Source organism: Varanus komodoensis, unplaced genomic scaffold, assembly GCF_004798865.1.
Source record: "Varanus komodoensis strain SLA01 unplaced genomic scaffold, ASM479886v1 scaffold7_3, whole genome shotgun sequence".
NCBI classification, from domain to species: domain Eukaryota; kingdom Metazoa; phylum Chordata; class Lepidosauria; order Squamata; family Varanidae; genus Varanus; species Varanus komodoensis.
In genome coordinates, this window is record NW_025336480.1 from 8,819,381 (window position 1) to 8,833,946 (window position 14,566).

Here is a 14,566-nt window from a genome sequence, read left to right on the forward strand (position 1 = left end):
CCTGACACTGTCTCTTGGCGTTTCTTTTGTTGCTTTTATCTGGGTAACACTACTATGTTCTGAAGGAAATCACTTTTTCTCCACTAGCGCCATTGATGCTACTTGCTCCTTGACTGATAGGAGCTTTTTAAGCTCACTTTGACTGCCCCTCTGTCCCAAATAAGCCATATATAAAATTATGCTTGTTACAGTTTTCTTATCCCTTTCCAAGGAAAAAAAGCATGTTGGAATATGTATAATTAATAACTAACTAAATCATTTGAAACTATGATTTTATAGTGACTCAGACCTGAAGTATACCTTGAAGATTTGTAGATGGTATCTCCTGAATTTAAACATGTTCTTATGCTCTTCCTACATGTTAACAGCTAGAATCTACCAGCGGTTCCAGTTAAGGGGAAAAGCCACCTCTTCCTATCTTTTCTGGACCACTGAAAGAGTGGATAATTGAAGGAAGACAAAAAAGTGAGAGGAAGTTACAAGAGGAATTAGATATAAGAACAGAATGATGATACAGCAAAAGACTGAAACAATTAACCAGAAGAGGGACATTATGAAGAGAAATCTCAGAAAACCTGAGGCAAGTAAAATAAAAAACCCCAAATATTTGAAAGCACGCTTTACACATCATGAAAGATAGTTTCCAAGACACCATCAGGTTTTTTAAAGAATAGTTTTATTTGGAATGAATAATGTATTCAATCAATAGGAAAATATCAAATGAACACACTTTCAAAATCAATGATGAGTATTTTAACAGGAATCTGATGAAAATGCAACTTTCATATACAAAGGCCACAATCGCAAGAGCACTTTGCAGGCACATTGCTTGCAGCCGGTCTAGCTTCCTCACTGCCTGGTGGGTGGGGGTGGCAACAGAGAGGCTGCTGCATGGAGTGGATCTGCACCACTCTTCTGCTCTCCTCCACACCCTTTCTCCCTTTCTTCCTCCCTGATTCTCTTTGAGGTTACATCAGGAAATCTTTGCTTGGCTATTCCTCTCTGGAGAACACAGCCTACAATCAACAGGAGAAATCCACAATATCCTTTAGCCCTTGCAATGTTCTCTAAGGTTCAATGGGATTGTTCTGTTAAACCTTTCCAAGAGTGTTAAGCGAAGGACTCTGCATATACCTGGTAGTGATGCCATGGGCACCATCTTTAGCACAAGTGCAGATGCTACACCACAGTAGCTCATAGGAATATAAGTTAGTCTTACTGGGACTAGAGTAGCTGTTTCTAAGAAACTGGATTTAGGTATTTTAGTGCTGGGAAATTTGTAGTGCTTCCTAATTTCACAACCTAAAAATGTAAAGTCCAACTGTCTAATGAAGGTACCAACAAGTGCTTCCTGAACTGATATGCTTTATTAACAGCAGCAGCAGTCTTTAGGGAAATAGGAAGGAGTGCTGTGTTTATAAGATAGTAATTTTCATGTGATATTATTTTTGGAATGATTGTAAATGGCTGCATTACTGAAGGGTTCTCTATGAACCTTGGTAATTAAACAAAGGGATCTTGCTTATTTAAAGGCATTTATATATCACCTGTGATAAATTCCAAGGATGCTGACAAATTATTAAAACAAAGTCTAATCTGATGTTACCATATATTTCTTAAAACTATTTCAAAATGGACCCCATATAGATCAAAACAGGTAATATAAGCCTGTCACAATGTAATTCAATGTTTAATGTAATTCCAGTTACAGGTTTTATTTAAAGAAGAGTAACCAATGGATCATCATAGTATTGGTGGACAAAATTTCATGGTAGTTTTGTCACAACGGTTAAGGCATTACACTTTTTTTGTAATTTCATGATACTCCTTTAAAGTAACAAACTCTATGCTTACTGTAAAGGCAATGTTAGGGCTTTAGGCAAGTTGAAATCAGCACATTTAGTTAAAATAATAAAATTCTGCATTGTAACACAGTTTGGGCACAGTCCCATGGCCCTGACCATAGGTTATCTGGAGCCCCAGCTCTGAGATCCTCCAACTGTGCAGCTGGGATTCTACCTGCAGAGGCCCGGTCTGCCCTGCTTGCAGCGAGCATGGAAGGAACTGTGCTAGTCTGTGTGTCTGGAAATCAGCACTGAAGAGGGATCATGGGCTGTGATGGGGGGAGGCAAGAATGAGGCCGTCTCCCAATGTTGCCCCTCCCTCCTTCCTTTCCCCTCCATGGTAATTCACCTCAGTGGCTGAACAAAGCAACCCAGCTGACACGCAGGGCGTGAGGTGCAGGCTCGCCAAGAGGGCCACTGCTGCACCTTCTGCTCCGCACAGAATGAATCCAGGCTTTGGAAGCTTAGATGGTAAAAAGCCCTTCAAGTCCGCGCCAGTTCTGCTGGCTGCAGCACGCTGGGAGATGTAGGACATTTTTTTGCCTAAGCCTGCATAGGACTGGGCCTTTAGTATGAAGTATTTCAGGCAGAGTTCAGTAAAAATTAGAGAACTCGGAAATACAGGTATGCATTCATTTCAGAGTTAGAGGCAACTTAGAGGCAACTTAACTAATCGAATACTGAAAGAGAAAAAAATTAGATGCAACTTGATCTGTTTATTAAAAAAAGGTATATGCCTAAATAAGGCAAAACATCATTCTCAGATGTAAAGAAATGTACTAGTGGTATTTAAAACTACACCTTAACTAAGTAAAATAGTTTTGCAAACAAAACTAAACTGCCAATGTCTTGCATATGAAAACTGTGTTTCTGTCTCTACATCAAATGTTGATAAAAAGATTCAGCGTTGATTTCTTCTGACTTTATTGCATAAAATCATTTGTATAGGGTTTATTTCATGTCTACTAATCCTGATATTACCCACAACTTTTGATGCTTCAAGTTTTCTGAACAAACAGAAGCAGCATCCCAAGTTGTATGTTGACGCATGGCAGTACTGGAACTCCATAACACTCTTCACTTTTGGCCAATGTTCACTGAATTTCAACCATGCCCTGCTCCCCCATTTATCTTATAAATGGGCCAAGAGATCTGACATTGTCCCGCAGAACTTACCCAGTTGCTTGCTGAGATCCCACAGTGGGATATACAGTATCTACATTCACAAAACTGAATGTAATTTAATAAATAAGTGCATTGTCATAGGAAAAAGTTCTTTCTAGGAGTAAATTAAAGGGTTGATTGAGTACTTTTCAGTTCATACTATAGTATGGAAGGCAGTTTCATCACAAAGATGTGGTTTTTAGGATCACTGAATTTTCTTCTTTATCATTTGGGCTCATTTGGCTTTTAGATGCATTTCTGTATTTAATTCTGTAAATAAATAAAAAAGGAAATGTAAAACAAAAACTCATCCAAAATGCTATGGTACATTTCACCTCATATTCAAAGAAATGGCTTGTCCACAATGCACAAAACAGATTTGACTAAATTCCAAGTGCAAAACTAACATCTGTAGGATTTTTCTTTATTAAAGGTCCAAAAAATACATGTTATGCTAAATACACATTTTTTAAAAGTTCTTCAGCTTGGCTGCTTTATTTTGAACAAAGCAGCTGCCTGAAGTGTTGCTCTGGATTCCACCCCACATCCAGAGCAAATCATCCCCACTGGGAAACTGGTGCAGAGCTCCAGTTTGGATTGGGAACATGATTTTAAATATTCTTTCAAAATAAAATGGCCAGCAGAAACTGGTTTCTTAAAAGGAGTATTTAATTAAATGTGTAATTTAACCCGGAAAAGCCACAAGAGAAATAAATAATGGGAATGTATTTGGTTTGTATATCTTAGGTATCAAGGCTTTTATATTTTCCCTCTTTTCATTTGCAATTAATTTCAGTTTGCCACAATTTTTGTTAGGAATACACTGCTTTGTTCTAATGTCTTTTATAATCATATCAGTTCCCAATGTTTTTACAAGACCCACACCAATACTACTTGGAGTATATGTTTACTTTTATCATGCAAACAATGCACAGCTTACCCTTTAACCCTTAGCATCTGCTCAGTGGTGTCTGGGAGAGGTATACCATAAGTTTCTGGGAGAAACAGGGTCAGGATTCCTGCAAGCACTGTCAAGCTTCCCATTAAAATGTATGGAAGAAATCTATCATAGGCACCTAACAGAAAGTACAAAAGGTCAACAATACTGATAGATTGACTGATTTGTATGCTGTCTTTCTACCAAGGAAATGGCACCAAAGGAAACTTACTGTACAAGTAGATTAAAACAGAAATTAATTAAAATACAACAACAGAATAAATAGCACCAAAACCAAGAGGCCAGCTTATAAGGCCTGCTTGAATAAAAATATCTTTGCCTGCTGGCAGGAGGATAGAATGGATGGAGCCAACCTAGCTTCCCTTGACAGGGAGTTCCATAGCCTGGAACAGCCACCAAGAAGGCTTTTCCTCCTGTTGCCACCAAACACATCTCTGAATGAGGCAGTACTAAAAGGAGGGCATCTCCTTGAGACCGTACGACCCTGGGTAGACTCCCTGTACAACTCTTCTGTTCTATTATTCTATGAATAGGGTGCTGTGAATTGGTCTCTTGGAACAGCAGGGGGTTTGACCTGATGGCCTTCATGGCCCCTTCCAGCTCTACTATTCTATGATATTGTAATGAGTGATTAATGTCCAGATGCTTTACATCGACCGTTTTCAAGCTGAGAACCCCTGAGATTTTGTGGAAGCTTATCAGAGGTTCCTCAACAGAAAGGTCATTGATGGTAGGTCAGCTTCCCCACTTCTGTTAATGTTCTTTTGCAGTGGAAGGGATGAGACTTCTCAGGTGTGATGAAGAACCAAGTATTGGAAAGTGACTTTGTGAAAGGGAAAAGGTCGTTGTAACACTAAAAAGTTAGGGCACTGGCACTTGGCCTGGCAGGAAGTAAGGTGGTGGGTCACTTACCAAGATATACAAAGTAAGGTGAGAAGATGCTGCCAAATCTGGAGGCCATTGAACAAACACCAACTCCCATGTTCCTCACAACTGTTGGGTAGAGCTCAGCGGTATATACATAAACCATGGAAAAGGAAGCTGTGATCCCAAACTTTCCAGCCATCACCAAGATGATAGATACAACACTGAGGTCTGCAAGGGAGAGCAAAGATGTGTGACATCAACTCTGCAGTCAAGCCAGTAACCATTTATCTCTCTCCTGCCTCCGCTGTTACTTGCTTATTCCATACTTTACATATTTTTGATTGTATATCCAGAGATACTAGCCATGTTGGTTTATTTCAGCAAAATACAATAAAGACTCTAGTGACACCATTTATTCTGATGCAACATTTTACTCTTTTCTGTGTGAATTTAGTTTATGATGAAGCAGCAAATCAAATAAAGCCCAAAGCCCACATATTTGTGTTCAGACTGCTGGCATGCTAGGGCAGATTACTATAAAAAGAGAGCTGACAGCACATCCACACACTGTGAGTACCCTTTCTATGTTATTTCAATCTTCAGGCATAATGACCACCCAATGGGACAGACCTCCATTTTCTTGAAAGTTTTAATTGGCACAGGCTGTCAGTAGTTCATCGTGCTATTTCAGACCATGGCATTTTCACCCTGATGTCAAGCTAGATGTTCCTGTGGATTACATCTACAAAAGGAAGAAAATATTTATGCCAAGAAAATGTTCTTACATGTAGGCACCAGCTGAATGAAGAGAAGGACACAGCCTCCTAAGAACAAGCTTCCTACCATTGAATATCGCCGGGGCAGTTGCTGGAGGAGCAGCCAAGACATGATATAAGCTGGGACTTCTATTACTGCCGAAAGGAAGCAATTGACATAGATGTCTCCGTGCAAGTTAGGAGTGTCCAAAGACAGGCCAAAGTAGCCTATGGAAATGACCATCCTGAAAGACAGATCTAGATTGTAATCAGTGTGGAGGGTCTTCAAAACAGTGCTGCAGTGACCTAGGAGCCTATTTTATTTAAAAGTGGCAAAACATGTGGCAACAAGTATCCCATAGCAGCAACTGCCTCAGCTGCCACTGTTCTCATGAGAAACCCTTCCAGAGCTGGGTTCCTGTCACTGGGCAAGGACATGCACCCTTCTCCCCACCACACTCATAAAATCACAGGAGAGGTGGGCCTGCACCACAGAAGTCTGGACATGCTGTGCTGTAGTCTTTTCCGCCTTTGTCAGGAGGAAAAAATGCTTGAACTGGTACACTGTGTGTGCATGCTCCTGGTCTTAAGGTCACCCTGCCCCGGTCCTGTGCTGGAAGCAGGACAAAACTGGAAGTTTGCCAGCAAATTTCGGTGGCGGTGACAGTAGTCTAAAAAGGTCAACTGCAGTGTTAAAATGCAACACACACTTTGTTTTAAATTGAATTTATCTGTTAATCATCACCACTGTAGTTGCTTGGTGAAATCATTTGCACCTTGTTGCTGCTGTCAAAATTTAGCCGTGCACACTGGTGCTGTGGCCCCCAGGGAGGTGTAATTGGCCCCCAAAGCACTGGGACAGGTTTGTGCAACCACACCTGTGCTGGATCCCACCCCCCCCCACCCCCCACCGGCAGCATAAAAGCCAGCAAGGAAGGATAACCAGCTAGGTCAGGGAGGTCCTCAACTGCCTCTTTGCAAGAGGGAGAGGCTCCATGCTGCCTTGAAGAGGCAGTGGTGAGACCACACCTGAGGAAACCTTCCCTTGAACTGGGAAGTCAGAACTTCAGGCTGATAGTAAAGACCCCCTTCCTTGGCAAGGTTCTTGAGATTTGGTTGCCAGTCCACTCCAGGCACTCTTGGATGAAATTGATTATCTGGATCCTTTTCAACTGGGGTTCCGTTCTGGTTTGACATGGAAAATGCCTTGTTGGCCCTGTATGATGACCTATGCTGGGAATGAGACAGGGGAGTGCACCCTGCTGACACTGCTGGACCTCTTGGCGGCTTTCAGTACCATCCTTCTGGGGCAACTGTCTGAACTGGGAGTGGGGGGCACCGCACTGCAGTGGTTCCATTCCTATTTGGAGGGCTGTCTCCAAAAGTGGTGCTTGGGGAATATTGTTCATCTCTAAATATTCTCTAAATTAGACTACGGCAATGCACCCTACACGGGGCTGCCCTGAAGACGGTTTAGAAGCTGCAGCTGCTACAGAATGCAGCAGCCAGCTTACTAACCAGAACCCACAGGTCCAAACTGGTTCTGGCCCGCTTGCACTGGCTGGCTGTATGCTTCTGGTCCCAAACCAAGGTGACGGTTTTAACCTATGGAGCCTTCAGGAGTTTCGGACCACAATACCTGCTGGAACACCTTCCAACGGTGCTCTGCTTAGACATTATGCTCAGCCTCTGGGGCCTTCCTCCAAGTGCACCTCTGAGGCAAGAAGGGGAACACCTTTCTCAGTCATGGCTCCCCAGCTATCGCTCTGTCTATAACATTTGTATGACGCCCAATTGTGCCACAGCACCTCTGGGTGGCTCACAATTACAAGATAAAAACATAATAAAATCACAATAAAAACCAGTAACACACTGAAAATAAAATAACAATAAAATACAAGCAGAAGAGGCAAAACAAAGGTCTTATGGCATTAGTTATTAATTTTTTTTTAAAGGCCTTTGCCTGGCACCGAAAAAGAAATTAAGGAAGGCACCAGGTGAATCTCCTTGAGGAGGGTATTCCAAATATGGGGAGCAGCTGCAGAAAAGGCCCTCCTAGCAGCCATCCCCCTGTCCTCCTTAAGGGATGGCCCCCCTGCATAGATCTCCAACGCTGGATAGGCAAAAACAGGCGCTCCTTAAGATAACCAGGGCCTAAGCCGTTTAGGGGATATATGGAATGACCTCCCCTCTGTGGCCTGGTTGCTACTGAATTTGCCATCTTCTTGGCACCAGGGTAGGATGACCTTCTTTTCTGAGGCCTTTAAAGAATTATTCGGTCACCCCTGGGCTGGATGGCGATCAGCAGGTGTTTCACAGAATCACCCTTTTGTCATTCCTTGTATTGTTTGTTTGGAAGCTCAGCTGTAGATTGGTATAGAAATGAAATAAATAATGAGGCTGATGATCTAAGCTCTACTACCATGTAAACAGATCCTCATCTTGCTCAAGTTTCTGTGGTTCCTAAAGCTCATACATGACCAGCCGCCTTGTCTTAGCAGATAGCAAGACTTCAGACTGCAGGTGGAGGCATGACTGTTTGAAGGCTTCCTCAAATACAAATCTTTCCGTACATTCAAAATTAGCAAACTAAGAAAATGTATTCTAAAAATGTCCCCCTGGTATGTTAATTTTTATGTGGAGTGATTTTTTTAAATGGAGAATAATTTAAATTTGTGACAGGAAGCAATACTGTCTGGCAACAGTGAGAGCTTACTCATTTTATTGTTTCCAATTCCAAGAGAAAGTAGGATGTATCTGTTGTGGCAATCACCCAAACACACAAATAACCCTTTCGTCATGACTTATTAAGGGTGAGTGAATCATAGGAACACATTAAAAATACTAGAGGAATGAAATACTAGAGGAGTAACAAACATTTGTGATTTTGATTGGAGCACCAATATTTGCATATGGTTCTCCATAAAGTGCCACATACACTTCTGTATGCAAAGGTTATGTAAAATGCCATATTATCTGTATGTAAAATAAGCCATTTTATCAACTTAGAGTGGCAGGCTTTCAGAAATGTGGTTCCTGGGCTATGGACATCAGAGAGTGTGCTAGGAGTCTTGCCCAGATACTTACCATAAAATTACACACATGATAGTGACAGAACGTATGTTTTGGGTCCTCACTATGTCCAAAATGTTGTATGTCTTCTGGTCCTGGGAATTAAAATCTTGGATCTATGGACAGGAACATAACACATACATGTGAAACTCTCTTTTTCCCTCCAGAACCGTATCATTAGAATACTTTTTAAAATGGTTGGCAAGTAGTAGAAAATATCAGTTGTATGTCTAGTGAAAAGAAAGCATTCTTGCATCCAAGACCATATTGTTGTCATTTAAAGTTCTTCAAGTTCTTCAATGCAAGAAAAGAGCATTTTTAAATGATAGTTCCTAGAAATGCCGGCATTTAATCAAAATGATCTGATGACCATGCTTTCTGAATTTCCATAAATATATATTATTCTTACATTTCCTTGCCTGCAATTAAAAAGTTTTATAATGTCCTCTGCAAATGTCTGCTTACTTCCCATGCCCACTGCTGTATATATAACAAATTAGATCTCACATGCCTTCAAGGTTAACTAAGGTTACACGGATGCCAACTGAGGACTGCATTTGTGTCCAATCCTAAGCACGTCTACTCAGAAGTAAGTCCCACTTACAGAAATGGAATTTACTCCAAGGGAGGTGTGTACTGGATTGCAATCTCAGATACTCTGAATCATAGTGACTGGCTTTTTAGAGGGAAGGGAAGGCATGTGCTATTCATTTCAACCTGTGTTTTCTATCCTTAAGATTGTCATTATGTGTGCATGTATTTATGGGGGGGGGGAGGGGGGAGAGCGCTTGTGAAAGTGGCAGTGATAGAAAAAGTAGAAAACAAACAAGTGATTGGGATGAGTGGTGCACTCCTTGAGCACTAGGAGTGTGTGGTCAAAGTGTATGTGTTCAGGTGGTGTACGCTGCATAATTTATCTTTTTGTGAAATGGGTGTTCCAGCAGCCATTTTAAGAATGGGCACCTGCACAGCAGCCAGTTTGTGATGGTACCACCCTTGAAACAGTGGAGAATTCATTCTACTCAAAAGTAGATTGTGTTGAGCACTGTGTGTGCACATAAATACACATGGTTCTGCATCTATGTAAGGATTTACCAGGGAACCTTTATTTTAGCCTTTGTGCAAGCTTTATTGTGATTCAAGTGGTCTCCCGAGGACCAACAGTTCTTTGTTCTACCCCAATAACTTCTCAAGCAAGTCTTCAATTAGTTTTCACTGTACCAACTACACGGAAGTTTCCTGCAAGTTTAATGTGGATTTTGAACAACAGAAAATGGAGGAAAGTGTAACATTTTCAGCAGCCATATTCATGGCTACTAAACATGTTGAACAGCATGTAGGTAGTGCCATAAAAATGTGTACTACATCAGGTCAATTTATATCAACATACAGGACAAGTTGAAGACAGTAGCCCTGAGTGCCATTATAGTTATCCCGACTGCCATTTTCTTGATAGAAAGACAAGATATAAATTAAATCATTTTTTAAAAAATCCTGGAGTGTTTTGTAATTTAGAGTTCAATCACCACTCCACTTCTGCTGGCTAATATGTAAAGGATTTGCCTCAGGGCCAAAGCAGATGAAACCGGATCTTCCAACATTTCTATTTTTACTCAAAAGCAAATCTGAAGTGCCCTGGCTTTGATTGGAAGGACAGTGCTATCCCATGAAACGGCTCTTTCCCTGCCAGGAAAAATTTCCAGATATAAGTGAGTTTCCTAGAAAGAAATATGTGATATACATATTCTGTGTGGGAATCAGCAGATAAACAGCAGCAGAACTAAAATCCTATTTAACATAAAAAAATGCTTGCTTGAATAAAATAGTCTCAAGGATCCACTCAGAAGCAGGCAACGAATCTCTCTTGAGAGACTATTCCAGTTTAGATATCCCTGACTGAAAGCCTTCTCCTGTCCTTTCCAGCCAATTTTCTGTTGGCTAAGCATCTGTGATATAAGTCAACAGGATGACTGCAAACAAACTGTGTAGGGCAAAAAATATTTTCAACTTAATCTTGTTTTACGGTGAAGTCTTGGCCATGCATTTGGTTACACATGGCTGCCTTCTCTTGCATCACCGTACTGAATCTTCTTATTTATGCTTCTGATGTTTCTTTTTTACCCCTTCAAAAACCAAGTTAGATCTTATCCAGAGCCAAGAATCCAAATTATATGCAGGCAGAAGCCAGCTGAAGAGTTAAGTGTGACTTCTCAAGCACCTGTTAGCCAGGTTAAACATAACCTGTTATGTTTGGGTTGGGAAGTTTACTGCTGATCATGAGTTGCCTAAAGGCTTATTCTGAGGATCAGTTCAAAGCATAACCTCACCTGCAATTTTAGTCTATGCAAAACAGTTTTGTAGTACTAATGAAAAGCTGGTTGGAAGGTTTATATGTGCTACTGTGTGAGCTTGTGTATGTGGACGGCTCCACTGCATCAACATTCTGTGAAGGAATATCATATGCTCAACACAGAAAGAGGTTTGGCCTAGAAAGAACCCTCCAAAGGCCCTGAAACTGTCTACTCACTAGGTGAACTGCAGAGAACCACTCTGACGTCTCACCTCGGTAATGAGCCTGAAGACATACCCAGTAAGCACAGCATTGACAATGTGAAATGGTGGTATTTACTGGAGATATTAAAAGCCCTATCCAGAATGTTCCTAAGACATCTGCCCAGCCTCATTCTAGTAAACATGCTAAGTTGTAATGGTCTCTTGGCTGGGACAGATTTACATATACCCCATAATCAGGGTTACTATGGTCTATGACTTGGGAAAATGACTTCAAAAATAGGGAAGATATCTATAAACCTGAGCACCCAACAAGCAGGAGCTGTGCATCTGCTATGCTACAAACAGATAATCTGGTAAAAGCCTATCATATATAACTTTAACACACAAAATATGGGAATGGTGCTGCATTGTTTTAGAAAGCTGGGAAACAATGCCAGGTTGTTGCCCAATCACAAGATTGAGAGTGCCTTTTTATATCTGCAACACAGCAAGCAAATGAAAGTAACTCATTATGAAAGGGGTTTGGCAGGTTTTATCACATGGTGCAGAGTGTTTTCATAGGTGTTACCATACCCAAATGGAGGAGTCAGGAAAAAACTGGACAACTGATGAAATACAGGCACAAGTTTACCTCAACAGGATCAAATATTACTGCTGGTGCCGTCACATGGTTCTTTGCTGCAGCTCTCCGGATGATGTCTTCCGCTTCCTGAATCCTTCCCTGAGACAGTAGCCACCGAGGGGATTCAGGAATGAACCTGCAGTGTTTCAAGGCAACATCAATGCAACAGCCAATGCATTTATCCCATATATGCCGCCATGACAGTAAAGAATTTAAATATTGCCCTCTTCCTACACTTTAAAACAAACTCTGCCATGGAAAAAGTGGTTCCTATTAAGAAAGCTGGGTCTTTAAAATATTACAGGAGTTGGACTACAGTTTCAATATATTGTGAAATATATAAGGGATTATTTCATGAATAAAAACCAAAGCCTTATGCATGAAAACCAACATGTCATAAAAAGCTCCAACCAGAAAAGTACTATTCCATTGGTGGAAACTAGGTCCTATCTTCATAGGATATGACCTAGGGCAAAATACAGGAGCATCTGTTTGTTTTGTTTAGATATCAATAACAGAATCAACATCATGCTTGTAAGTATGAATCCTGTTCACTTCATGAGACTTTTAGTTTGCATGGGTCACGCTCAGAGAATTGAATATGCTCCCACAGTGGAAAGCTAACTTGGAAAAACCAAAAAGTGCCCGTGAAGGTGGAAATAAGATACACCATATTACCAGATCCAGATCAGAGATATTAAAGGTGAAAAATGGGAGCCAAAGGAAGAATTATATATTTTGAATTGTGGAAATGTGAATGGATGGCTTCTAAAAGGTTAAGACGTAAGATATAGGAAGGGAAGGAACAGCAAGGAGGCCATCAATCAATCAGTGATTATTCACAGTTGCTAAAAAGAAGAAAAACTGTGGGCTACAGGACTGGGAGACACAGGTGATCTTCCCAGCAAAAAGCAGACAAAAGATGGGAAAAGTGACATTCACTGTCTTCAGGGTCATACCTGCCTACCTGCTGTGTCATGTCTTGCACATGCACAAAGGTCAACAACCTCCCATACCTATGCAATTTCCTGCCTGATAGCTTTATGAACTTGCCCTGAAAATCAAATCAGGATATTTTATTAAACAAGGTGGTATATAAATGCCCTGTGAAAACACACTTGTTTAGGAACACTTTGTTTTTTATTTGCTTAAAACATTTATATGCTTGTAATAAATGGTAATTAATCATGATGCTGCTTCAATTTATTGATTTTAGTGTTGTTATAGCTCTATTTGTTTATAAAGGTATACTTTAAGCTGGGATTTCAAGCTCTTTACAGATGCTATTATATTAGGTGTGGTAGCTTGCAAATTATGGAATAATCCCACCTGCCTGAGGCTTGCCTGGCACTAACTTTACTGTCTTTTCAGCATGAGACTAAGACTGTCCTCTGTGCTGAGGCATTTAATGGCTTGAAATAGCACTGGGGGCAGTGGGGGGGGGGCGAGCATTGTTGGCTGTTTTGAGGAGGTCAAGCTGCATGACTATGTCTAAGCATTTAAGCAGTTAAAATTCAGCCTTACATTTTTAATGAAATGTTATGATATGTTCTTGTCACTGACATTTTATTTTGTATTTTATAATGGTAGTACATGACCCAGAGAGCTTTTGCTATTGGGCGATACAGAAATACCGATGATGATTATGATGTTTAATACTAAAATGAGCAAACAAACTGGCTGCTTTGTTAAATGAGATTGTAAATATAAATTGAAATATATAATTTACTATTAGATGTTAATATAAATTCGTATACACTCACATTCGCTACACGCAGTCTTCAAAGTGACATTTGCTGTCCTATAGGAGAAGCTTCCCTTATAGCTGCAAGGGGCTGGGAAGGTCCACAATCAGATCCCCTTCTCTGCTTTGTGTCTGGGTGCAAAGGAGGGGATCCATAGTATTCTATGGTGCCCCAGATGCTATCTAAGGACCATAGGACAGTTCCCTAAATTATTTGGGTTATGAACCCTTACCTTATTTTAGTTTATGGGCTTGTTTTGTAAGGGCCTTCCAAGGAACACCAAGATCTGTGATTGTAAGCAAGACCAACTGACCTCTAGTATATTTTAGCAGTGTTCACAAAACAGTAAGTCATCCTATAATCACTTACCTTGTAGTAAGTTCTACTGAACCTAGCGGGATTTACTTCTGAGTAAACATCACAGTAATTGTACTGTTAATGAACCCACATAAGTTAAAATGTCTTGGATATAATGTGGCTATTGGGTGGTACAAAAATGAAATAGAGATGCACTTTCAAGAAACAAAGCAGCAGCATAAAGGAGTTTAAGGATGACGGTAGCCATGATAGATACATTTATTTGAAACTGGCCTTGTTACTGGCCTTATAGGATTGCAGTATAGAACCGTTGCATGTAAGACCTATGATTATGTTGTTCTTAACCCACCACACCTGTGGGTCATGAAAGTACCTGGATGGGCAGGCTATTGTTCAGTACAAATGATTAAATCCAGAGTACTTCATTTGATGTAGCTGTTGAAAGAACTAGAACTATATAACAGAAGTTACATTTCAAGGCAGGAAAACATAATTTTCAATATGCAGAGCATGATTCTGTACAGCAGGACACTTGGCACTGAAGCTTGGCTGCCAGAATAAAGCCAGGAATAAAAATGAAATTAATCTATATGAGGGCTAGGCTAGGCCACACCAATACTATCTTGATGCAAGCATGCATACAGGTCAATTGTAATGTTGGTTCTGCCTTGCACATTTTTTCAACGTATTATTGGTTTGTGTCAGAA

At 40.6% G+C, this 14,566-nt stretch overlaps 1 protein-coding gene across 3 annotated transcripts in view; it reads right to left on the reverse strand.

Moving 5' to 3' along the window:
• Positions 1-654: 654 nt before the first annotated feature.
• The window catches only part of SLC22A5 (solute carrier family 22 member 5), a 32,541-nt gene continuing 18,629 nt past the window's right edge, over positions 655-14,566 (reverse strand). Inside the window, exons 5-11 of one of the 3 annotated variants that reach the window (XR_006417006.1) lie at positions 11,806-11,932; positions 8,676-8,776; positions 5,619-5,833; positions 4,879-5,061; positions 3,949-4,084; positions 3,021-3,278; positions 655-1,016 (exon numbers count right to left, since the gene is read on the reverse strand). Coding sequence is in view for 1 of the 3 variants with exons in the window: in XM_044454207.1 (XP_044310142.1) it covers positions 3,191-3,278; positions 3,949-4,084; positions 4,879-5,061; positions 5,619-5,833; positions 8,676-8,776; positions 11,806-11,932 (850 nt within the window). In the remaining 2 variants the exon portion in view is untranslated. Of the gene's footprint in view, positions 3,279-3,948; positions 4,085-4,878; positions 5,062-5,618; positions 5,834-8,675; positions 8,777-11,805; positions 11,933-14,566 lie in introns of those variants that run through there. The other 2 variants (XM_044454207.1, XR_006417007.1) reach the window with 2 other exon arrangements.